This window comes from Scyliorhinus canicula, chromosome 3 (genome assembly GCF_902713615.1).
Source record: "Scyliorhinus canicula chromosome 3, sScyCan1.1, whole genome shotgun sequence".
Taxonomy (NCBI): Eukaryota; Metazoa; Chordata; class Chondrichthyes; order Carcharhiniformes; family Scyliorhinidae; genus Scyliorhinus; species Scyliorhinus canicula.
Window position 1 is genome coordinate 104,857,918 of NC_052148.1, and position 27,540 is coordinate 104,885,457.

Consider the following 27,540-nt stretch of genomic DNA (forward strand, 5'->3'; position numbering starts at 1 on the left):
TGGGGCAGAAGTGAGAACTGGGACTGAGGATTAGTCTTCTACTGAGGGTAGGGGATTTGTAGGAGTGTATGTTGCTTTATTTTTTTCACTGCATGTAATAAATGTGCTAAATGAGTGAACATTGAATATTTGGACAAGGTAAGAGTTGGAATTTTCTTTTGCAATGATGGTTCTTTGGGGTTTCTGTGTTTACACTGTAGTTGTGTGTTAAAGGGGATTTCTTTGTTTTCCTGTGACCAGGAAGTGGGGAGGGGAGTGAGGCCGGGGCAGGGGCCTCCACACTGGCTGGTTTAAGCTGGCCAGTGAATGGTAGTATGGTGGGGGAGGTGCTGAGGCTATCAGAGCCTGGTAGAACAGGTTTTGATGAGCCTAGCCGGGATGAAAAGTTGGGGGAGGGGACCGATACTGGGTGAGGTGTTTTCGAGATGAAGTGGAGGGGAGGAGCCTGGGAGGGGGGATGGGGAGATTCTACAATTCATGAGTGTCATTCATTGTACACTTTTGGGGATTGGTGGCCTTGAATATTAGCGGGGGGTTAGGCCATGTTGGGGGGTGGACCATATCTATTAATGGTGACTATGGGCGATTCCTGACTCCTTTTTGTTTTTTATTTAATGTTTATGTTGTCATGCGGGCTGTTTGGGGGTTGGTGGGAGGTTGGGATTGTTGTTGTTGAGAAGGGGATTGATATTGTATTCGTTACCGTTTACTGTTTGTTGGTGGGTGTAAGTTTTCAAGAAAATGTGAAATAGGGGAATAAAAAATATTTATTTTTTAAAAAATCATTTGTCCACATTGTGATTAACTATGTGGTGATTGGATTGGATTTTGTTTATTGTCACGAGTACCAAGGTACAGTGAAAAGTATATTGCTGCGAGCAGCTCAACAGATCATTAAGTACATGAAAAGAAAAGGAAATAAAAGAAAATACATAATAGGGCAACAAAAGGTACAGTTTGGAGGATTTTAAGAATATTTTCTTCTAAATATTGGGACAGCTGAGAGTTAAAAGCCTTCAAGTTAGTATGTGTTTGACTGCAGTTGTCAGGTTTATTAAATAATTCTGTTTGCAGAACCTGGGTGTCCTTAGCAGCCAGAAGATGATATTGATGAAGAATATGTTTTTCAGTCTGGGTTAATACACAATAGTTTGATTGGGGAAGTTCCTGGGGAGTTAATGTGTTTTTGGACCATGGAAAAAAATATTTAACTTGGGGAGGTGAGATCATTTCTGGGTGGGGCCATGAAAGGCAGACAGTCAGTGAGTTTGGAGAAGCTTTGAGAGAGAGAAGAGCTGAGTTCTGATTGGCCTGACTGTTGAGTCCACAATTCATTCCAAGTAGGTAGTTAAAACAAAAAGAGTAATAATATTTTAAAGCAGAGCAGTCTTGTCTGAAGACAAGGAAGAAGCTGAAGCAACCTAGTTGAAGCAGCCAGAGTCTGAAGGGGTTCCAACCGGAGCCAAATCTGTTTTATAAAGCACAGTGACTAACACTGTGGCTTCACAGCACCAGGGTCCCAGGTTTGATTCCCCGCTGGGTCACTGTCTGTGCGCAGTCTGCATGTTCTCCCTGTGTCTGCATGGGTTTCCTCCGGGTGCTCCGGTTTCCTCCCACAGTCCAAAGACATGAAGGTTAGGCGGATTGGCCATGCTAAATTGCCTTTATTGTCCAAAAGGATTAGGAGAGGTTATTGGGTTCCGGGGATAGGGTGGAAGTGAGGGCTTAAGTGGGTCGGTGCAGACTCGATGGGCCGAATGGTCTCCTTCTGCACTATATGTTCTATGTATTACTCTATGCCCCGATAATTGTAAACTGGATTGAGAGCTGGATGTCTTTTGCTTTTTGTTTAATCGGAAATTGAGGACTAGTGTTAAGGGGTAATTTCAGGTTCTCCCTTCACGCCATGCAATGTCCCAATCTTTATTCTGCTCTGTGAGAACTCTTGAATGTGATTGGCTCCTTGAACAGCTTGGTAACATCATTACACTCAACACAGGGAATCCCTATTAAATAATCTATTGTGTTGCAGAAGAGGTTAAAGTTCTTGCTACATGATTGCTAGTTCCCTCAGTGAGACTTTCTTTGAGATAAAGTAGCGAACGCCTTGCATCAAAGTCGAAACTAATATTTCTTGAATTCATGGTTGTAAATGGTGGCTCATGTTTCTAATAACCACATTCTCTTTGTTTAAGCTCTGAATTTCTAAGTATCTGCTTGGAACCTGTTATAGTTGGTTTTATTGCAGAGCAAATTATATGCTAATGTAAATATTGTTTTCATGCAGTGAAGAGCTACGCAAAGAAGCACGTCAGCTAAAGCGTGAAATATTGGCAGCAAAACAGAAGAAGCCAGAAATTCTTATAAAGGAAGAAGAAGAGCCACAAGGTAAACATTAAGAGCATGCTTAAAACTATTGCTGAGGTTTCAGATTTGTATGACTGTTGTTCCGGAAATCAGCAAAGGCATGGTACTGTGGTTCAGCAGTTTATAATTGGCTGAATTTCCCTGCTACTGCATCTAGACGAGCACCCTGTCCATTTATACATTCCCACTCGGGTGTTAAAATCAAAAACAAGTAGTTCACTAATGAAGCATCTGCCGCCATCTATTCAGCAGTGACTTACTTGTATTTCTTTTAATTTAGTATGCTGCATTCTTGTTCACAATGCAGTTTTCTGTAATTTGGGGAGATTGACACAGATTGGGTGACCCAAACTGCAAAGAATACTCCTCGCTGGCATGCTAGTTTTGCGATATTGTGTACAGGGACATCCAGTTTCAGGGTGAAGGGATGGCAGCGTCAGCGATCTCACCCAATCCATTCAGAGGCCAATTAAGGTGTTTGAAGAGCACATTAGGAGCTTGTTAAAATGACATTTTCCCGGGGTGCATAGACTGCACACCATGATTGGGGCAGACCAGTTGAGAAAGAAGACAGGCACAGAGTGTAGAGCCAGTCATGGCCGCTACATAAAAAGGTGAACAGCTGAGAGGGGACTGGTCCAATTATAGATAGGTGTCATCGGTGCAGTGCAGTGGGCAGGAAGCGCCAATTTAATGCTTTGGGACACAGGAGTAGGGGGTAAGGATGACAAATAAGTTTTTGGGGAGGAAACCTGAGCACAAGGAAGGCTGCAGCTCGACAGGCCAAATGGACTCCTTCTGCACAGTAGGAATTCTATGATTCTAAAGTCCATGATTTCAGTATGTTACCTACCGCCAAAGATAGAGCTACCTAGGAAAGTCTGAGAATTAGTCTGAAGGAGGCTACGACTCTCCAGGCAGATGTTGACAGACATTTGAGCCCAAACTGAGCACCGCGGAGCATGTTATTGATATTTAAGTGCTGCTTGACAGCACTGTTGATGACAACCTTCCATCACTTTGTTGATGATCAATAGTAGACTAATGGGCAGTAGTGATTAGATTTGTCTTGACATATCTGATCAATTTTCCGCTTTGTTGTGTAGATACCAATGTTGTTGCTGTACTCCACAACAATTTGGTAAGGGGTGCAGCTATTTCTGGAGCACAAGTCTTCGTTACTACTGCAAGATGTTGTTTGGGCCCATAGCCTTTGCTGCATCCAGTGTCATCGGTCATCTCTTGATGTCAAGTGGAGTGAATCAAATTGGCTGAAGACTACAATCAGCAATGCTGGGGACCTCAGGAGGAGTCACCTATTCGGCACTTTTAACACAAGACAGTTGCAAATGCTTCCGCCTTGTCTATTGCAATGATCCCTGCCTTTCAGGGTGGGGATATTTGTTGTTTATTTGTCCACTGCCATTCACAAGTGACTGTGGCAGGGATTTCTTAGCTCTGTCTATCACATGCTGCTTCCATTGTTTAGCACGCATGTAATTGTGTTTTGTAAGTCCACAAAGTTTCAACCTAATTTTAGGAATGTCTAGTGCTACTCCTGACATTCTCCCCTGAACTTCACTTTGAATTGAGCCTGGTAACTCACCACTTGAACATCCCATCTCTGTACTACCCTCTATATCTACTGCCAGTGGATTGCGGTTGCACTTGTCAGATTGAATAATGATATTTTCTCTTCCTCAGTCTCTTCATCATCTGGGCTTTCAGCCTTCTGCACCACTGCCTGGCCATGCAGGAATTCTTGGATATCTAAGTAAAAATGCAGGAGGTCAGGCTTGGGGTGAAGGAATGAGGGAAAGCAAAGGTGCATGACTACATCATCTGTAGATTGTAAAGCATAACATTATCAGATGAGGGTCAAGTGAGATTTGAGAAAGTGGATGAGGCAGGAATGTACCTTCAACCTTGATGGTTTCAGCCTCACTGCCAGCCACTTTCTCAATGACAGCCACTCCAATAATGATGGTCAGCATCACCCCATCCAAGAGGATGAGCACATGCAGCTATGCCTGATCCAACCAGTTAGGTGCTGCTACTTATGCGCTGCAAGAGAGAATGAAAAGTGTCAATGAATGTGGTGTCATGTATTTAGCTAATATGCCATGATTGAACAGTTGCCACTGCATGTAAGCTGTAAGATGTGTATGCAGTTTGCATTTGTGCTAATCTGTGAGGGTATGAATGTGAGGTATGAACTGTGGTTGATAGATATTGTTGTTAGGCTGTGAAGGTCTGTGGTGAATGGAGCAGTGTGTAAAACTAATGGTCCAATTGGTAAGATTTGTTTTAAAATTTCGAGAACCCAATTCTTATTTTTCCAATTAAGGGGCAATTTAGTGTGGCCAATCCACCTACCCTGCACATCTTTGGGTTGTGGGGGTGAGACCCATGCAGACACTGGGAGAATGTGCAAACTCCACAGGGACAGTGACCCGGGGCTGGGATTAAACCCAGCTCCTCGACGCCATGAGGCAGCACTGTTAACCACTACGCCACCGTGCCGCTCTGGTCAATTGGTAAGATGGGGCATGTGAAGGAAGATGCAGTCACGGCAGTGCATCACATATTCACCAGAATTATACTAGGTCTAAAATTATTAAAGTATGAGGATAGGTTGCATAAGCTAGGCTTGTATTCTCCCTGAATATCAAAATTGAGGTTTTTAAGTTGATGGAAGGAATTTGTAAGGTGGACAGAAACTACTTCCTTTGGCGGGGGTGTCCAGAACAAGAGGCATAAACTTAAAATTAGAGCTAGACTGTTCAGGCGTGGTCCAAAAACATTTCTTCATGCAGAGCATTGTGGAAATGTGGAACATTCTACTCTGAAAAGCTGTTGACGCATGGTCAGTTGACATTTTAGAAACAGATTGATTTTTGTTTCACAATGGAATTGAGTGTTGTGAATCAAGTCAGGTCAGAGAACCTAAGATACAGATCAGCCTGATCTGATTAAATGGCTGACCCAACTCAAGGGGCTAATAGGCCTACTGCTGTTCCTGTGTTCCTGAACTTGCAGAGTGCGAGATTAAACAGCAAGTCGGGATCACACATAATGTGAAATTATTTTTTGTAAGAACAGGTTTCTGCATGTGTATGGTTATTCATATGTTTCTGTGCACATAGGTAAGTCCCTGAGCATATTGCTATCTCCAAGCCCAAGTTCCTGTTCCAATTTCTTCTTTATATCCGAAAAGATAATTTATGCAACTTCTACAGAGCAAGAGGCACAATTCTCTCTTCTGGGGCGGGATTCTCCGAGCTCTGCTCCGGAATCGCGCTCGGCTTGAGGGCGGAGAATGGGACGTCAGGTCCGTGATCGGGTCCAAAGCCTTCCGCAGACCGGAGAATCTCCGCCAGTCGCACGCGCACAGCTGACATGGCACAGGTCGGGAGCCATTGAAAGAGGCCTCCGCGGCGATTCTCCGTCGGCAGCTGGCCATGTTCCCGCCGGTGTGGCTCACTTGTGGTTCCATCCAGCGGGAGATCGGAGTGGTGGCTGCGGACCCAGTCCGCGGCCGCACTGGTGGGGAGGCAGGGAAATCCGTCTCTGGGGTGGGGCCTCCAGGGTGGCCAGGCGCGTGATCGGGGGCCACCGATCAGTGGGCGCACATGATCTGGGGGGGCCTATATTGTTGGGGCCGGCTTGCTGTGTGGGTTCACCATGTAGCATGCGCGGACTGGCAGCCGGAAGTGCAGGGCCCCATATCAGCAGCCGCAGCTGTGTGGAGGACTCCGGGGCCCTGAAAGCCCCCCTTCAAAACGGAGAATCACTCTGGATTTTCTAGAAAAAAGACCTGAGTGTTTCGCGCCCATTTTCGCACGGGCGTGGGGGCATAGCCCCATTTTCAGAGAATTCTGCCCTAAATGTCCCAATGGCAAAATAAATCAAGGAAGAGATTCAAAGAACAGCAGAGATAAACTTTGTATGGGGAATTCAACAACAGTACAGACATACAGAAAATAGAAGAGGCAGAGAGTGAAAAGTAAATTAAGAGAGAGGAAGTAATTAACAATCAGAGAGCAGAAAAAAAAACCTTGGGCTTGAATTTAACACCCAGATGGAAATATAGCAAAATGAACTGTTGTTTACCACCTTTCTGAACAAGAAGGGCGGGCAGGTGCTGCACAGTTGTTAAAATCAAGCAATGGGAAACCACTGCTCAGTAAGGAAGGATACAGTCCCTGTCACAGGATAAGTGCTGTAGGAGGGGAATCATAGGTGGGAGTTGAATCCTGTGGGCCAAAAGTTTTCTTGTGGGGTCCAAAAAAGCACGACAGATTCTCTTGGCCCACAAGGTAACAAAAAAAACCTAAAACTTACTTCTATAGGCATCTTCTAGTCTTGCTGTTCTCAGTAGATTTGCCTAAGCACAAAGCCAACACTGCTCCTCACTGAGATATCAGATTGAAATGGTAGTTTGGAGCTCAAACTGCATATATAAAAAGGACCCCAATGACTTGCTGTAGTTATTCTTACCCGCTGCAATTAAAAAGTGTAGCCAGCCAGATCAGGGCAGGGAAGAACTGAGAAAGTGCCTCAGCTTCATTTTGATTACTCTCTACCCCAACTGGTTTTCAGCAAGCGGAGGGACTTAAAATTGAGCCATTTATTTTGTCCGTGAGTAATTTCATGAATATTCCTCAAACAATTATATAAGAACATAAAATTTGGGATGCAAGAAGAAATCAGTTCCGTAGAATCCCAAAGGTGCAGAAGGAGCCCATTAAGTCTGCACTGACCCTCTGAAAGAGCACACAACCTAGTCCCTCTCACCCCACCCTATCCCCACAACCTCACGTAACCTGTATATCTTTGGACTGTGGGAGGAAACCCAACTCTTTTGCTTCTTTTGCCAATTACTTACATTTTTTCCCTCTCATTCTCAATCCACTCACGAAGGGAAACAGTTTCTCCCTATCTGCTCTTTTCAGACCCCTCATAATTTTGAGATTGTCAAATCTCCTCTCAGCTGTCTCCTCTAAGTAAAACAACCTACATTTCTCCAATCTAACTTCTTAACTGAAGGCCCCCATCCCTGGAAACGTTATCGTGAATCTTTTCTGCATCCTCTCCAAAGCCTTCCATATTTTTCCAAATGCAATCCATCTGAGCCTGAACAAATGTTTTATACAAGTTCAGCGTGCTCCTGTGGTCTTATGGCCCTATTAATAAAGCCTAGGATACTGTGCGCTATATTAACTGTACGCTCAAACTGCCCCTTTAATGACTTATGCACATATATACCCAGGTCCCTCTGTTGCACACCCTTCAGAGTTGCATCATTTATTATTGTCTTTCCATGTTCTTCCCACTAAAATAAATCTCCACATTTAACTTCATCTGCCACTTGTCTGTCCATTCCACCAACTTGTCTATGTTCTTTTCAAGTTCAGCATTATTTTCCTCACAGTTTAAAATGCATCCAAGTTTTGTATCATCCGTAAATTTTGAAATTGTACACTGTACACCAAGGTTTTGTTCATTAATAGAAATAGCAACGGTGCCAACACTGACCCCAGGGAATCTCCCCTGCAAAACCTTTCTCCAGCCTCAAAACCATCCATTTAGCACTACTCTTTGTTTCCTGTCACTCATCCAATTTCGTATGCATGTTTCTACTGTCCCTATTATTCATGTGCTATAACTTTGGTCCCAAGTCTGATGTGCAGCACTGTATCAAATGCCATTTGGAAATCCATATACACCACATCATTGCCCTCATCAACCATCTCTTTTACCTCTTCAAAAAATTCCAGCAAGTTGGTTAAACACAATTTTCCCTTGACAAATTTCCACAGGTTTTTAATACATAAACCCGTTTGTCCATGTGACTATTAATTTTGTCCCAAATGATTGTTACATCTGTTGAAGCTTATCTCACGGCCATATGTACAAATACAAAATGTTGTAGTGTAGGAAATCGACCGTACTTCAGCCTTTTATGTAGATTCCCAAAACTATTGGGCTGGGGTTGGATGTAACGAGTTCTGCAGACAGGTGCATACAGCAGTCTAAAGCAGTTGGCCAGCCTCAAAGGCCAAAAACAACGGGCCAGATCTTCCGATCACTAGCGATGCTAGGACAATTGCTGCTGATTACAAAGATAATTATGGCCTTATCTTTTTCCATCCTTCCAGCTGGGTCTGCTTGTCCAGGCTGTAATAGCGATCCCTGGACACATTCACCCACAGAGAGCAATGGTGAAGTTGAGCATCGGAGAGGCCACACCCACTTTCTACCAGCTGCCATGTTCAGTACGTTTTAAAAGTCTTAAGAGGATGGCTGAGGGCAGTTAGGGGTTGTGTAGTCAGAGGAATGAGTGTCGGTAATCAGGAGCTGGGCAATCGGTAGGGTGGGTAGTCAGTGAGGTGAAGGAGAGGTAGATGGGTTTGGGCCACTGTTAATCAGAACTACACCAAAATCTGGAAATACTAGGGTCAGTGTAAAAGACATTTTCAGAGAGGTCTAGGAAATGCAAATCTCCTCTTTGGAAATTTAAACTTCTCGTGCAATTGTCACACCTGTGTGCATGTCCCAATGCATAATAGCGGTGAAAATCTGAACATTTGCACTGTTGGTATTGGTAGATCCAGCTCTTCGAATTTATTTCAGCTTAGTAACTATCAAAATCTGCAACTCCTTTGGACCTAAATGTATTCATTGCTTTGCCTTGTATTTTTAAATTGTTAAATTTGAAGTGTTGCATCAATTTTGGAATTATGGCCTTCTCTCAAGAGTTAAAAAATCATTCTTCTTGGGCACATCAGTTGTCCCATCATGACATATAATCATATTTTGTATAACCTCAATGTTTTTGTTTTATTACCTTGTTTGGTAGATTATTCTAACCATTTATTACTGGGTAAAGAAGGCTTTTTTCTGATAAAGGTTAGTTTGCTCAGTTTGTAGTATCCTTACCTGAGTCAGAGGGTTATGGGCTCAAGCATCACAGAAGGATTTTTATGTACAGAGGTGTTGCATTTTCAGACGTACTGTCCTTTGGATGAAACTTTAAACTGAAAGGAAGGTCTGTTTTGATAAAGGTTCCATGGAACGTTTTCAAAAGAGCAGGACTTCTCCAGGTCAGCTGACTATTATTTCCCCTCAACCAAAACCATCAAAAACATATTACTAGATCATCCAATTTGCTATTTGCATGTATTAGCTGTGGCTCATTGCTAACACTTGTTTCTGAGTTCAAAGATTATGGGTTCAGGTCCAACAACACTACAGGGAGGGTCCTGCACTGTCCCACGATAGTACAGAGGGAGTTCTGCACTGTTGGAAGTGCTGTCTTTCAGATTAGATGTTAAACCAAGGCTCATCCGCACACGGGGCGGGTGGGGGGGACTGAGGTGGGTGAAAGATCCCATGGCATAATTTCAAAGAAAAGCATTTGGTGCCCTGACCAACATTTATGCTTCAATCAATGTCACTGAAACACTTACCATATTGCTGTTTATGGGAACTTAATGTATGAAAATTGGCTGGCACGTTTCCTATGTTATAATAGTGATTACATTTCAAAAGTACTTGACTGTCTGTAAAGTGCTTTGGGATATCCTGAGATTATCAAAGGAATTTACATTAATGCAAGTCCTGTTTTCTGTTATTTGTGAAACCTTGTTGTGTGCATATTTACTGCTGTGTTTGCCTAGAGAACAACAATGACATATTTTCAGGGCAGCATGGTGACACAGTGGTTAGTGCTGCTGCCTCATGGCGACAAGGTCCCAGGTTTGATCCCAGCTCTGGGTCACTGTCCATGTGGAGTTTGCACATTCTCCCCGTGTTTGCATGGGTTTCGCCACCACAACCCAAAAGATGTGCAGGGTAGGTGAATTAGCCACGCTAAATTGCCCCTTAGTTGGAAAAAATAAATTGGATACTCTGAATTTATTTTAAAAAACAATGACTTATTTTCAAAAACATTTCATACTTTAAGGACTTAGTGACTTAGTTTGTTTAGACACAACTGCATCTTACAATTCTCTGATTCTCGTTACTATGATTAATCTATGCTTACTCCAACTCAGTAAGAAGTCTTACAACACCAGGTTAAAGTCCAACATGTTTGTTTCAAACACTAGCTTTCGGAGCACTGCTCCTTCCTCAGGTGAATCATTCACCTGAGGAAGGAGTAGTGCTCCGAAAGCTAGTGTTTGAAACAAACATGTTGGACTTTAACCTGGTGTTGTAAGACTTCTTACTGTGCTCACCCTAGTCCAATGCCGGCATCTCCACATCATACTCCAACTCTGTTGGTGATAAATATCCAATTATGCTGCTTCATTGCCATATCTCAAGCTGTGCAGTCAGTGAGTTTGTCTTCTACATAATTAGGAATCTTGAGTCAGTGTGTGCAATCCAGGACTCTGCTTGGTCCGTAAGGTGTTCTATGCCTACGTTTAATTCAGACCAAAGTGATGGCCCCACCTAACCTTTTTGAACTCTAAGGGCAATTTATCATGGCCAATCCACCTAACCTGCACATCTTTGGACAGTGGGAGGAAACTCGAGCACCCGGAGGAAACCCACGCAGACACGGGGAGAATGCGCAGACTCCGCACAGACAGTGACCCATGTTGGGAATCGAACCTGGGACCCTGGAGCTGAGAAGTAACCATGCTAACCACTGTGCTACTGTGCCAGAGGCAGCTAATTAGATTGCCTCAATCATAGTGATGGAGATAAATTTAAAAAGTTTTGCAACTCGTGCCTGCCCAAACCCATGTCACATTGGTTCCTGACAGACCCACTGTGCAACTGAGTCCTCCAGAAGCATTATTGACAAACAAGTCACCAGATTTGAAATATGAAAACTCAATTTATCACGGTTTCAGTGTAATCATTTTTTGCAAAGTTAATTGTGCATATTTATTTATTGAATTCATTACAAGTTGTTTTCATTTGAAACATTTTATGCTCATTGAAGTAATGGTCATCCAGTTTGGAAATAAAATAATTTATCACTTTTGCATCAATCACCTCATCACTAAGTTACATGTTAAGGGAACCGCTTATTTGACTGATATTTACTGTTAACTAAGTGAATATTTCTTACAGTGTCAGTGTGACATTTCTTGGAAAACTAGGTGAAACTTCCAAATTTGAGCTAATTTGAGGAAACCTTTGAACTGTGAATACACACCCACTTGGGAAGGGATTCAGTCTGACGAACATAAGAAGGACACAAAATTGGAATTACTAGAAATCTCAAATAAAAATAGAAAATGTTGGAAATGCACAGACAGTCTCAATGTTATGATAAACTTAAAGCAGACTGTTTATTAAGGGCCATTACATCTCCATGTTTTAGTCCTGCCCGAAGCTGGAAAGGTTTTGGAGGACCGTGCACCGCACCATTTTGGGGGTTTTACATGTGGACATGGAGCCCGGTCCCCTAGAAGCCATATTCAGGGTGTTGGACTGGCCGGAGCTGCAGGCTGGTGCAGGGCAGAAGTTTTGGCCTTCCCCTTGCTGATTGCTCGTAGGTGGGTCTTGTTGGGGTGGAGGTCAGCTCTTCCGTCCTGTGCCTCAGCATGGCGGGTTTCTGACCCTGGAAAAGATAATGTTTGCTCTGAGGGTGGGGGGGCAAGTGATGAGTTCTACAATTGTTGGGATGTTCACATGCATTTTTGGGAGTTAGTTACGGTTGACTGTCGAGGGAAGGGACGGGGGTTTGAGGATAGGGGGGGCCTCTCTGGGATATTGTATTGTAAAATTGTTGAAAATTTGCTGAATAAAAATACCTTAAAAAGAATAGTAGGAAAATTGAAGCCATTGTTTTCAGTCCCCGATCCAAACTTCATTCCCTAGCTACCAATCATCAAAGCTCTTCCTTCACTGAATCCATGAGTGTTTGACTTCCTTATTACCTCTAGCTATGTGGGAGCAGCAGATTCCTTGCTCCCATTACGAGAGAACTACCTCTTCAGCTCCTCACTGAACACAGTATCAAATCAAATGAGGCAAAGGGTTGCCCATCTGGAGTCCATTGTCCCACATTTTCTTTTTTCAAACTCCAGCTTCTCCAAATTACATCTCTGGATTCACCTTTTAAGTACTGGAGTTATGATTGTATCATGCGGTTTAACATTATGCCTGCTGCCACATGTTGGATTGCAATCTCGGAAATAAAATGTGCTTGCTGATTTTAAAAGCTCATTGCAGACACAGTGATATTACGTTTTCCTGGTTTTGGAACCCTGGTTTTCAAAGCATCTTCAAGTAAATATCAGGGCCACATTTCAGTAAGCAAGTCATTAATCTGAGGAACAGACTCCATAGGGAGGTTGTTGAAGTGGTTACTGTTGATTAATTCAAATGAAAATGCAATAAATAACTTCCAGAAAGTACAATTTTTGGATATTTTACATGAGGTGTTTGAGAATGTCACATGGTGGCGTAGCATGCTTTGAAGGATGAGGTGATTTTGGAACAAGAATTCCAAAAGATCTCCATCACTGGGAGTTTCCTCTCTTGATATCTGGGTTTGGTTAGACTAATTAACTGAATGCTGTGATTAGTTAACTACTCCATTATCATTGTATCATGCACTTACCAGGATGTTCGAAAGGGAATTAGATAGAACTTGATCTTTTTTGTCCAGCAGTCCCGACGTTATACACTTAAATATTGTCTTTCAGAGTGGTAGATCTGCATTATTACGATAATTGAGGATCACAAATAAAATCACCCTTTTATATCTAATATTTTTAACATTAATATCATTCTTACATTGCAATGTTTTTAGATTATTTTTATATAATTAAAAATAATGACTATTTTCTGAAGATATTTGACCCCACCAACCTTATGAGAAATATCTGAGTATACTTGACAAACTGACTTTTCAAACTGATTTGCGGTGTATGCTTTAAATCCTGAGGGAAAAACCCAAAAGATTGTCAGTAAGGTATTTGGATAACTTTTAAGTTTAATTCACATGTTAAATTGGGCGCAGTAATGCACAGCTAACATGTTTCAAAGCTTTCATTAACACAAAAGGATTATAAAGATTTGAAACTCCTAATGCTTTTTCTAAATTATACAACAGATGATCATTAAACTCTGATTCTGTAAGAATTGGAAGTTTGAATCAGTTGTCCAATTCCTTTATGGCGCTAGACTAGCCGACTAAACAAATTGAATTCAAGAAATCAGGAATAATTAATGGCCTTGATTAAATAACCATATAAATTGCCTGATTTATTTTTTATTCATTCATTGGATTCTGGTGTCGCTAGCTGGGCCAGCATTTGTTGCCTATCCCTAACTGTCCTTGAACTGAGTGGCCTGCCAGGCTATCTCAGAGGGCATTTAAGAGTCAACCACTTGGTGTGGGTCTGGATTCTCATGTAAGCCAAACCAGGTAAAGCTGTTAGATTTCCTTCCTTAAAGGACATCAGTATACCTAAATGGGTTGTTACGACAATCATCTCATGGACATTATTAGACTTTTAAATTCCATGGACTGAATTCTCTGCACCCCGATGCCGAAATCGTGTTCGGCGACGGGGCGGAGAATCCGTTTTCCAGCACGAAATAGAGACCGACGCTGGTTCCGCTATTCTCCGCCCCTCAAAAAGCACGTACTCAGGGAGTATCCACCATCTCAGGCCATTGCCTGAGGCCCGTCCTGCTATTCTCCGTCCCCAACCGGCCGACTTCCTGACGGTGTGGTTCTAATCTGGTCCTGCCATTCGGGAACCTCGCGTGGCGGCTGCGGACTCAGCCACAGTCGGGGGATGGCCGATTGGAGGGCAGGGGGGGCTTCACTTGGAACTGGGGGCTATGTAATAATAACAATAATCGCTTATTGTCATAAGTAGGCTTCAATGAATTTACTGTGAAAAGTTCCTAGTCGCCACATTCCGGCGCCTGTTCAGAGAGGCCGGTATGGGAATTGAACCCGCGCTGCTGGCATTGTTCTACATTACACGCCAGCTGTTTAGCCCACTGTGCTAAACCAGCCGCCTGTGTGCGGGCGGTCCAGGTCAGGTGAGCAAACTATGCGGGGCACTATTTCGGTGATCCAGGTCCGCGGGCTGAGTCTGCCATCGAGCACAGTGAGACCGCTGGAGGCCACTGCCGTGCGAATGCGCGGTCTGTGACCCAGAAGTACGGTGGGCCGTAAGGGAGCTGGAGCTGCGAGCTACCGACAACCTGCCTGCTAGACAGTGAATCTGTGGCCTTTTGTTGCCAATTTTCCTGGTGTAAAAGATCACTGGCGCGATTCTCCGCCCCCCCTGCGTGGGAGAATAGCGGGAGGGCCTCACGACATTTTTCACGCCCTCCCGCTATTCTCCCCCCACGCCACGAATCGCCGCTCGCCGTATTTTAAGGCGAGCACCGATTTTCCGAGGCTAATGGGCCGAGCGGCCGGGCCGTCGCGCCCATTTCAATACGGCAGCAAACACACCTGCTCGCTGCCGTCGTGAAATGGGCGCCAGATGCCCGTTTGGGGCATCTGGGAGCCCGATTGGCACGGCCGTGCCAAGGGGGGCATAGGCCCGCGATCGGTGGGCACCGATCGCGGGCCGTGCATCCGTAACAGACGCACCCTTTTCCCTCCGCCGCCCCACAAGATCAAGCCGCCACGTCTTGCCGGGCGGCTGAGGGAAAAGACGCCAACTGCGCATGTGCAGGTTGGCGCTGTCCAACCTGCGTATGCGCGGCTGACGTCATCGGCCGCGTCAGCCGGCGTAACGCTTGACGTGCGGCCTTGACGACCGTCGTCAAGGCCGCGCCGCTGTGACCCACGGGGCCGCGCTCCTAGCCCCGCCTGGGGGGGGGAGAATCAGCCCTGGAAGTGGGCGTGAAGGCTGCCGTGAGTCACGGCCTGTCCCACGGCAGCCTTTACGATTCTCCGCATTTGCGGAGAATCTCGCCCCACAGTTTTCATGATGATATGGGGGTCATAGTCCCAAAAATAGAGAATCCAACCCCATCTTTTATTGGATTCAAATTTCACCATCTACCATAGTGGGATTCAAATCTATATTACCCCTTGTTTCTGGATTACCAATGACAACACCACCAAGCTTCTCCTAAAAGATTGGGTGTTTTAAACAAATTGATCGGTACAAACACTTAAATGTTTAAATGGGGCTGGTTTAGCACAGGGCTAAAGAGCTGGCTGTTAAAGCAGACCAAGGCAGGCCAGCAGCAAGGTTCATTTCCCGTACCAGGCTCCCCGAGCAGGCGCCAGAATGTGGCGACTAGGGGATTTTCACAGTAACTTCATTTGAATCCTACTTGTGACAATAAGCGATTTTCATTTTTTCATTTTCATGTTTCACAGTTATCCTTCAGTGAAGAGAACCTGCCATTGTCATCTGGTACAGATACATGTGACTCCGCTCTCACACTTTGTGCTTGCCTTTTAATACTCTCTGGGCAACTTGGTATGTTTAATAAACCCTGCTTTGCCATTCTCACACATATACCAAGCAAAAATAATCATAACTAAAATGCCTGCATGATAAATGAAAGAAATATTGACAATTTTCCATCTTTAATTTTTATTCCATATGATTTGGATAAAATATAAATGAACTGAAAATTCCACCCCGGATACACCTTGGATTAACTGCTGGAAGGGATTCGTATAGAATAAAGCCAAACCAATCTTAAAAGGAACATTATTTGTCCATGGCCTGTTTGTTCTCTGTGCAACACATCCCAACTTATGTGTGGCCGCACACATGCACGGCTTAGAGATTGGGCATTACCCACTTCCACTCGGATTTCACCCCATGGAAAAGAGGCCAGGAAATTCCCTTGTTAAGGAGCTCAGCCAGACCTCCCTCACACCCTTGCCCTGCCAAGCTGAGGGAGCAAACATGCTTCACTCAGAAATTAAACCTAGCTAGTAACTTACTAGTTCCAGCAGACTGAGAACAGATGTGGATTCTGCTGTAAGATTAGTAAAAGACCCAGAATGTCAGTGAGAGCATGTAATCAATCATTGGGGGGATGACTTGCTAATTCTTTTAGGAACAGCAGTTATGTTTTTGAGGAGATCTTCCTGAACTGCATCTCCTGCATTGCAGATAAGTGAGATTGTTGTAAGAGTAACAACAGGTGCTGCTGTTCACCCTTGCAGGTATGAGACATCTGGCCTGACCATGCTAATAACCCTATCTGCAATTTAGGATATAAGAACATAAGAACATAAGAACTAGGAGCAGGAGTAGGCCATCCGGCCCCTCGAGCCTGCTCCGCCATTCAATAAGATCATGGCTGATCTTTTGTGGACTCAGCCCCACTTTCCGGCCCGAACATCATAACCCTTAATCCCTTTATTCTTCAAAAAACTATCTATCTTTACCTTAAAAACATGTAATGAAGGAGCCTCAACTGCTTCACTGGGCAAGGAATTCCATAGATTCACAACCCTTTGGGTGAAGAAGTTCCTCCTAAACTCAGTCCTAAATCTACTTCCCCTTATTTTGAGGCTATGCCCCCTAGTTCTGCTGTCACCCGCCAGTGGAAACAACCTGCCCGCATCTATCCTATCTATTCCCTTCATAATTTTAAATGTTTCTATAAGATCCCCCCTCATCCTTCTAAATTCCAACGAGTACAGTCCTAGTCTACTCAACCTCTCCTCATAATCCAACCCCTTCAGCTCTGGGATTAACCTAGTGAATCTCCTCTGCACACCCTCCAGCGCCAGTACGTCCTTTCTCAAGTAAGGAGACCAAAACTGAACACAATACTCCAGGTGTGGCCGCACTAACACCTTATACAATTGCAACATAACCTCCCTAGTCTTAAACTCCATCCCTCTAGCAATGAAGGACAAAATTCCATTTGCCTTCTTAATCACCTGTTGCACTTGTAAACCAACCTTCTGTGACTCATGCACTAGCACACCCAAGTCTCTCTGAACAGCGGCATGCTTTAATATTTTATCGTTTAAATAATAATCCCGTTTGCTGTTATTCCTACCAAAATGGATAACCTCACATTTGTCAACATTGTATTCCATCTGCCAGACCCGAGCCCATTCACTTAACCTATCCAAATCCCTCTGCAGACTTCCAGTATCCTCTGCACTTTTCGCTTTACCACTCATCTTAGTGTCATCTGCAAACTTGGACACATTGCCCTTGGTCCCCAACTCCAAATCATCAATGTAAATTGTGAACAATTGTGGGCCCAACCTGGATCCCTGAGGGACACCACTAGCTACTGATTGCCAACCAGAGAAACACCCATTTATCCCAACTCTTTGCTTTCTATTAATTAACCAATCCTCTATCCATGCTACTACTTTACCCTTAATGCCATGCATCTTTATCTTATGCAGCAACCTTTTGTGTGGCACCTTGTCAAAGGCTTTCTGGAAATCCAGATATACCACATCCATCGGCTCCCCGTTATCTACTGCACTGGTAATGTCCTCAAAAAATTCCACTAAATTAGTTAGGCATGACCTGCCTTTAACGAACCCATGCTGCGTCTGCCCAATGGGACAATTTCTATCCAGATGCCTCGCAATTTCTTCCTTGATGATAGATTCCAGCATCTTCCCTATTACCGAAGTTAAACTCACTGGCTTATAATTTCCTGCTTTCTGCCTACCTCCTTTTTTAAACAGTGGCGTCACGTTTGCTAATTTCCAATCCACCGGGACCACCCCAGAGTCTAGTGAATTTTGGTAAATTATCACTAGTGCATCTGCAATTTCCCTAGCCATCTCTTTTAGCACTCTGGGATGCATTCCATCAGGGCCAGGAGACTTGTCTACCTTTAGCCCCATTAGCTTGCCCATCACTCCCTCCTTAGTGATAACAATCCTCTCAAGGTCCTCACCTGTCATAGCCTCATTTCTATCAGTCGCTGGCATGTTATTTGTGTCTTCCACTGTGAAGACCGACCCAAAAAACCTGTTCAGTTCCTCAGCCATTTTCTCATTTCCCATTATTAAAACTCCCTTCTCATCCTCTAAAGGACCAATATTTACCTTAGCCACTCTTTTTTGCCTTATATATTTGTAAAAACTTTTACTGTCTGTTTTTATATTCTGAGCAAGTTTACTCTCATATTCTATCTTACTCTTCTTTATAGCTTTTTTAGTAGCTTTCTGTTGCCCCCTAAAGATTTCCCAGTCCTCTAATCTCCCAGCAATCTTTGCCACTTTATATGCTTTTTCCTTCAATTTGATACTCTCCCTTATTTCCTTAGATATCCACGGTCGATTTTCCCTCTTTCTTCCGTCCTTCCTTTTTGTTGGTATAAACCTTTGCTGAGCACTGTGAAAAATCGCTTGGAAGGTTCTCCACTGTTCCTCAACTGTTCCACCATAAAGTCTTAGCTCCCAGTCTACCTTAGCTAGTTCTTCTCTCATCCCCTTGTAATCTCCTTTGTTTAAACACAAAACACTAGTATTTGATTTTACTTTCTCACCCTCCATCTGTATTTTAAATTCCACCATATTGTGATCGCTCCTTCCGAGAGGATCCCTATAGTTGGCGGTCTTCATTTTGGATGGTGATGGATTCCATTCTACCATGTTTCTGCTGATACCGTAGACCACAAATGTTTGCCAGACTGATTCTGGAAAAATACACACGCCATTATTAATCCTCAAATCAATGAAAAAATTCAACTGATTAAGAGCTACAGCAAGATTTGCAAATCTCCAGAACTGGCTGGTTGATTTACATGAACATCATCTCGCTTTTAAACCTCCCCATTATTTTTAAGAACTTGGCAAATTTGAAAATTAACTGCCCATTAAACTCACCACAAAAAGTTATGACTAATGATCCTAAGTATCCTTTTAATGTCTGTTAATGCAATGTCAATCAACCTCTCTGGCCCAGAAAGAAACAACTTAAAATGTTCAATCTCATTTCTGCATTTTGTAAATTATTCGTAGAGAATTTAAAAATAATATTTTTTAGGAGTCACAGTCTTGAAATAAGTAGTTGACCACTTCGTACTGAGGTTTGGAGAATTTTTTTCATTAAAAGGTTTGCAAATGTTTGAAATTATGTATCCAGAATACTGCTGATGCTCAGTTGAGTACTAAGGGAATTAAGCAATATGGGGATAGAGAGCAAGGTTCTGTTGAGGTAGCTTAGGCACAATATTATTGAATGACAGAGAAGGCTCAAAGGCCCAAATAACCTACTCCTATTTTTTATGTTCCTACTTTTGATGCGTTTTTTGCTCGGTGCACTGTAGAAATTGCAGTAGCAGGCCTTCGAAAAATATTTTACAGATGCTAATGTTGAGAACAAGGAGATCTTATGCCACAGTGTATAGTATCCCTGCCTCTAAACCAGAAACTCTGGGTTCAAGTCCCAATTGAAGACTCTGCTACCGTGCCGCCCCATTGTAGTTAAACATAGAATTAATAAAGATTTATAGTTAACCTTCAAACTGTTTGCAAATATTCAGTAAAGGATACAAGCTTATAACCGTCTCTATGCTTGCTGGTACACATATCTCTGTCTAACACTATATTGAACCTGGGTGCAGGCTTTCTTACATCAGGATAGCACAGTGGTTAGCACTGTTGCTTCATAGCGCCAGGTTCCCATGCTCGATTTCCACTTGGGTTACTGTCTGTGTGGAGTCTGTTCTCCCTGTGTCTGTGTGGGGTTCCTCTGGGTGCTCCGGTTTTCTCCCACAAGTCCCGAGAGATGTGCTTGTTAGGTGAATTGGACATTATAAATTCTCCCTCTGTGTACCCGAACAGACACCGGAGTGTGGCGACCCGGGGCTTTTCACAGTAACTTCATTGCAGTATTAATGTAAGCCAACTTGTTACAATAATAAAGATAAAGATTAGTAGTAATTATGGGGACAGTGCTGTACTTAGTCCCACATTGACCCTGTATGTGCCAATTCTTATACCACTCTGCCCTCCCCTAACCTATTCTCCATATTACGACAGGAGGGGGCATCAGGAAGTTCGCTTGCCCTCAGGCATATTGATTGAAGCTCTTAAATGGTTAGTTAACTGCCACTTAAAGGCCTCAATCCATCTCCATCACAATTTTTCGGTTTGTGGGAAGGTAGAGGCAAGGTAAATCACCTGGTATGTTTCCCTAAGTTGGATCATTAGGGCACCCTCCCCAAGATCATATTCCTCATTTCCCTCATCCATGGTCTCTAACTCAAATCCCTGCCCCACACCCCACCCCCACCCAACAACTCGATTACCTTATTAAGGCTGCCATCAGCATAATATCGCTGAGGGGCAGTCAGCATCCTAGTCAACGTGGTGCCAACCAACTTTTAGTTTGGGGAGGGAGGTAATCCATCCGCCTGTAAAAATTCACTCCATGGTGATTTTGACATAAAAAGTAGAGAACTCAGAGATAGGAATAGTTTGGTGATTTCAGACAAATAGAACGTTCTTGATCAGGGTGTCACACACTATTTACGTAGTGACCTGATCCAACATCCTACCATTTGATGTGGGCCACATCTGATTTGACACAATAGGGTAGAAATTGGTATGAGTAGTGCCCATTTTTGAGTGCAGTGCGTTACGTAAAAAATTGGGTCATGAGTCGACTGTACAGCCCATTGAGCAAGTGTTACATTTAGTACGATCATGACTGTTCATCAACTATTACTCCACCTTGCCATGCACTCAATATCCCTTGATACGCTGAGAGGTCAAAAGTCTGCCCAACTTAGCCAAATATATTCAATAATGGAGCATCCATAACCCTCTGGTGTAGAGAATTCCAAAGATTAATAACCCTTTCAGTGGAGAAATTTCTCCTAAGTCCTAAATGATGGCCCCCTTACCGTAAGACCGTTTTCTCAATTGTCTAGAAACCACCTCTTATTGTCTAACCTTTGAAGCCTCTTCAGATGTTTCAATGAGATCACCTCTCATTCTTCTGAATTCCAAACAGTATATGGCCAATTTATTCAGCCTCATCATAGGTTAGTCCTCCTATCCCTGAAACTAATCCAGTGAAGTTTCATTCTACTGCCTTCAACGCAAGTCTATCCTTCCTTAAATAATGTGACAAAAATTGCACAATATACTCCAGGTGATCTTCCGAAGTCCTAAAATTGTAGCATGATTTCCTTATACTTGTACTCCAATCCCTTTGATGTCGAGATGCCGGCATTGGACTCATCTGAAGAAGGAGCTGCGCTCCGAAAGCTAGTGATTCGAAACAAACCTGTTGGACTTTAACCTGGTGTTATAAGACTTCTTACTGTGTCCAATTCTCTTGTAATGAAGACCAACATATCATTTGCCTTTAGAATTGTTTGTTGTACCTGAATGTCAACTTTCTTCATTCTTTGCACGAGTACATTTACAAGTTTTGTGGGTTTTTATTTTAAAAAATCACTTTCCAATTTTTACGATCAAAGTGAATAACCTCACATTTTCCCAACATTCTACTCCATCTGCCATCCTTGTTGCCCACTCACTTAACCTATCTGCATCTCTTTGAAACCTCTTGAGTCCTCTTCACATCTTATATTCCCACCTAATTTAATATCATCAAACTTGGGTACATTATTCTTGGTTCCTTTGTGTAAGTTATTGTTATAGATTATAAATTAATCTGGCTCTAGCACTGATGCTTGCAGCACTTCTCTAGTCACAGCCTGCCAACTTGAATATGCCCTACTTATCCCTATTCTCTGCTTCTGGCCAATTAATCAATCCTTTATCCATGTTAATATATTACACCAATTCTATCAGTCCTTATCTTATGTATTTTTGTGGGTCATCCTGTCTAATGCCTTTTAGTACTCCAAGTATTTTCCATCTATTGATTTCCTTTATCTACCCTACCAGTTATTTCCTCAAAAACCTCCAAGAAATTTGTCAAAAGTGAATTAGTGCAAGCCATTCTCATGAGGCCTTATACCTAATTTGTGCCAGCAACATGACCACTGCCATATTGGTCCTCAATGATTTTAAGCATTCATGTGCCAGTTTTAGGACTCTTCTGCAAAAAGTGCAGAAAACTAGATGAAACAAGTGCCGTGCAAGTCCATTTTGTTTTTTCAGTTCTATAGAGTCTAAAACAGCAGCCTTTATAGGGACCGCTGGAGACCATAAGACATAGGAGCAGAATGAGGCCACTCGGCCAATCGAGTCTGCTCCGCCATTCAATCATGCTTGCTGAAGTCTAGGTCTGAGGTGTTTAAGTCAGGCGACCCTGACCTATACAAGAAAGCCAGATATGATCTAAGGAAATCCATCAAAGACGGCAAAAGATAGTACCAGACCAAGCTCAAGTCACAGGCTAGCCACGCGGACCTCTGCCGACTATGGCAAGGTCTGCAAGACATAACGGGCTACAAGATGAAGGCATATAAAATCGCTGGCTCCAACGCACCCCTCCCTGATGAGCTCAACACATTCTATGCTCGCTTTGAGCAAGAGGTCAGCGAGAGTGCGCTCTCCACCCTGTAAGCCTCGGATGAACTTGTATCCGAGGTCACCATTGCAGATGTCAGAGCAGCCTTCTCGAAGGTCAACCCATGGAAAGCCACTGGCCTGGATGGGTTACCAGGATGACCACTCAGGTTTTGCCTGGATCAGCTGGCAGGGGTATTCGCAGACATCTTCAACCTCTCTTTACAACAGTGAGGTCCCTAAAAAGTCAAGCAGCGTGCCTTAATGACTATCATCCAGTAGCTCTGACATCCATCATCAGAAGTGCTTCGAAAGGTTTAATCATTGTACGAATCAACTCCAGCCTCCCGGATTGCCTTGATCCACTACTGTTCGCCTACCACTGCAACAGGTCCAAAGCAGATGCCATCTCCCTGGCCCTGCACTCAACACTGGAACACCTAGATAACAAAGACACCTATGTCAGATACCTATTTATTGACTACAGCTCAGCCTTCAACACTATTATTCTGACGAAACTCATCTCCAAACTCCGTGGTCTGGGCCTCGGATCTTCTTCTGTGACTGGATCCTGTACTTCTTAACCCACAGACTACAATCAGTAAGGATAGGCAACAAGATCCACGATCATCCTCAACACTGGTGCCCCACAAGACTGTGTCCTCGGCCCCCTAATATACTCCCTTATATACCTATGAGTGTGTGGCTAAATTCCCCTCCAACTCGATTCTCAAATTTGCTGATGACACCACTGTAGTGAGTCGGATCTCAAACAATGACGAGACAGAGTGCAGGAATGAGATAGAGAATCTGGTGAACTGGTGCGCCGACAGTAATCTCTTCCTCAATGTCAACAAAACAAAGGAGATTGTCATCGACTTCAAGAAGCGTAGAGGAGAACATGCCCCTGTCTACATCAATGGGAATGAAGTAGAAAGGGTGGAGAGCTTCAAGTCTTTAGGTGTCCAGATTACCAAAAACCTGTCCTGGTCTCCCTATGCCGACAATATAGTTAGGAATGCCCACCAATGAATCTACTTTCTCAGAAGATTAAGGAAATTTGGCATGTCAGCTATTCTTTCTGGTTATATCACAGCTTGGTATGGTTCCTGCTCTGCCCAAGACCACAGGAAACTACAAAAGGTTGTGAATGTAGCCCAGTCCATCACGCAAACCAGCCTCCCATCCATTGACTCTATCTATAATTCCCGCTGCCTCGGAAAGGCAACCAGCATCATTAAGGACCCCACGCACCCTGGACATACTCTCTTCCACCTTCTTCCGTCAGGAAAAAGATACAAAAGTTTGAGGTCACGTACCAATCGACTCAGGGACAGCTTCTTCCCTGCTGCCATCAGGCTTTTGAATGGACCTACCTCGTATTAAGTTGATCTTTTCTCTGCATCCCATTTATGACTGTAACATTACATTCTGTAGTCTCTCCTTCCTTCCCCATGCACAGTATGTGTTGTCTGTATAGCATACAAGAAACAACACTTTTCACTGTATACTAATACATGTGACAATAATAAATCAAATCAAATCATGGCTGATATTTTTCTCATCCCCAATCTCCTGCCTTCTCCCCGTACCCCCTGATCCCCATATTAATCAAGAACCTATCGATCACTGTCTTAAAGACACTCAGTGATTTGGCCTCCACAGCCTTCTGTGGCAAAGAGTTCCACAGATTCACCACCCTCTGGCTGAAGAAATTCCTCCTCATCTCTGTTTTAAAGTATCACCCCTTTAGTCTGAGATTGTGTCCTCAGGTTCTAGTTTTTCCTACAAGTGGAAATATCCTCTCCACGTCCACTCTATCCAGGCCTTGCAGTATCCTGTAAGTTTCAATAAGATTCCCCCTCATCCTTCTAAACTCCAATGAGTACAGATCCAGAGTCGTCAACCGTTCCTCACACAACAAGCTCTTCATTCCAGCAATCATCCTTGTGAACCTTCTCTGGACCCTTTCCAAGGCCAGCATATCCTTCCTTAGATATGGGGCCCAAAACTGCTCACAATACTCCAAATGGGGTCTGACCAGAGCCATATACAGTCCAAAGATGTGCAGGTTAGGTGGATTGGCCATGATAAATTGCCCTTAGTGTCCCCAAATTTGCCCTTTGTGTTGGGTGGGGTTACTGGGTTATAGGGATAGGGTGGAGGTGTTAACCTTGGGTAGGGTGCTCTTTCCAGGAGCCGGTGCAGACTTGATGGGCCGAATGGCCTCCTTCTGCACTGTAAATTCTATGTCTATTTTCCCATTTAGAAAATAATCTATGCCTCCATTCCTCCTTCCAAAGTGCATAACCTCACTAAGGGAATGGTGAAGATTTGTTTTTCTTCTGTGGAGCGTTGCGGAACAGCAGTGATCCGTCCTATTCAGCAGCATTACTATAGCCCAGTGCCACAGTACTCAACCCTCCTATGAACTACTAGTAGTACTAAGCGGTCCTGTATCTCTTCCATATATTGAGCTTGTAATGTTGAACATAGTAAGTGTATTGAATGGAAATAATCTTTCTGTTTATCCAAAGTAAGGTTCTGAAATTTCACTCACTCATTTACTGGCTGTTCCTCTGTGAGTTGTGCCTACTCACCATGCTGTTGCTACTGTCATCTTTTCCAACTCTACAAGAGATGCTAGGCCCACATCAATCCCACATCATTCCTCTCCACCCACCCAATTCCCCAGCATCCCTCGCTTCCCCTATCCAAGACCCAAATCCATAGTCGCTCTCTTTTCCCTGTACCGACCCACACTTCCTTCGACTCACTCCCTTCCTCCAAGACCTGTTTTCAGCTTCTGATCATCATGTGCCATTCCTGAACCTCTATATGCCAGTCTACCTTTCTCTTTCAAGCAACAACCCCCCTTCAATTCACAGTTACCCGATCTCCGACTGTGATTCCTGCACCAATTTGCCCCCTGCCGAAACCCCAAGCTCCTGTTTGCTCTCTGTCCTAATCTCGATCTCACTTTACAGTCTTGTTTTAAGAAATTGGTCTCTTTGCTGTTCAGGATTAATTTCTTGTTGATATATTCAAATTTGTATTCTTTTAAATTTCACAATAGCCCAGTTGCTGCAGAAAAAAACGATCAATTGTAGAGCAGCTAATCATATCACTTATACAATCAAGCAACCAACCCGATCATTTTAAATGATTCGTACTATTGACCAGATAGAATTGAGCAAACTTAAGGCAAAAATCAATACAACAGGTACATTCTTTTGAAAAATATACTGTCCACTTACTCACACTGAGCCTTAATTCCACATTCTGTTTGCTTTTCGTCAGTACCCTTAAGCTTGTGATTAATGTCAATGAGTATTCTCTGAATTGGAAGGTGTATCATACGAATTACATGTTATTAAATGATATTGCCAAATCTGGCATCATTTTGTTGCAAAAAGAAATCAATTATTTTATTTTACTTTTTTAATAAATTTAAAGTGCCCAATTCTTTTTTTTCCAAGGGGCAATTTAGTGTGGCCAATCCACCTATCCTGCTCATCTTTGGATTGTGAAGGTGAGACCCACGCAGACATGGGGATAATGTGCAAACACCACACAGACAGTTACCCAGGGCCGGGATCGAATGCGGGACCTCAGCGCCGTGAGGCAGCAGTGCTGACCACTGTGCCAGTGTGCTGCCCTAAAAGAAATTGATTATAATTGGAAGAAAAAAATTGCCCATCCTTACCTACTATCTTCCTTGATCTCTAACTTTACTATTTGCTTTGCTGCTTTTCTTTTCACAGGTTACTGAGATATTATCATTGATACATCATGGAGATCTCACTCCTGTCATATGTTAATACTAGGATCAGAGCATCAATATATAATGCATCCAAATCCCCTCCTCCAGATTATCCTTGTGTGTGTTTAATTCATTTTCTTCCTCTTATTGCTGGAGGGTGAAAATATATTTTAATTCTAAAAAAAGAAGTAATGTTTATTACTGGAAAATTTTCTAAGCATCAATGTAATATTTTTAAAGAATTATTAGCTTATCTGGTGGTACAAAGTGTACTTGGCATAATTGTTTTATATGCTTATTTTTAAACATCTTGGCATATTGCTTTGGCATGTAAGTTGCATGAGAGCTGTTTATTGCCTTGCACTGCAGATATTATCACTTTTCTATCCACCACCATTTGGTATAATTACCACATTCTTTTTCTATCTACCATGTTTGACAGCTTAAATGCAATTCTTTGACCATTTTAATGGAGAAAGTATCTACACTCCAATGATTTAGTCAACTACAGTTTTATCTACACATGTACAAACACAAAGAATTTTCTCATGTGAAGCAATATTCAGATGTCAATGTTAGTGCCTAGCACTACGAGGAGGTGGGAACTAAGGGCGAAATTCTCCCCCCCCCCCCCCCCCCCCCACGACGGGTGGGAGAATAGCGGGAGGGCCTTCCCGACTTTTTTGACGCCCCCCCGCTATTCTCCCCCCCCCCCCCCCCCCCCCCCGCCGAAATCCCGACACGAATCGCTGCCGCCGTTTTTTTACGGCCGGCAGCGATTCACAGCTGTTAGAAGGGCCGAAGTCCCAGCCCTTTACGACCTTTTTACGAACGGCAAACACACCTGGTCCTGCCGTTCGTAAAAACGTCGTGACCACCTGGAAAAAAATAACCATGGCACCGATTGGCACGGCAGTACCACGGCCGTGCCAAGGGTGCCATGGGCCCGCGATCGGTGCCCACCGATCGCGGGCAGCGGGCCCGATGCCCGCGCACTATTTGTCCTTCCGCCGCCCCGCAG

The 27,540-nt window shown here is 43.5% G+C and overlaps 1 protein-coding gene across 2 annotated transcripts in view; it reads left to right on the forward strand.

Moving 5' to 3' along the window:
- Positions 1–27,540, forward strand: part of cwc27 (CWC27 spliceosome associated cyclophilin) — a 276,041-nt gene that overhangs the window by 180,928 nt on the left and 67,573 nt on the right. For both annotated transcript variants that reach the window (XM_038791030.1, XM_038791029.1), the window contains exon 11: positions 2,288–2,388. In XM_038791030.1, coding sequence (XP_038646958.1) covers positions 2,288–2,388 — 101 coding nt within the window. The remainder of the gene's footprint in view (positions 1–2,287; positions 2,389–27,540) is intronic.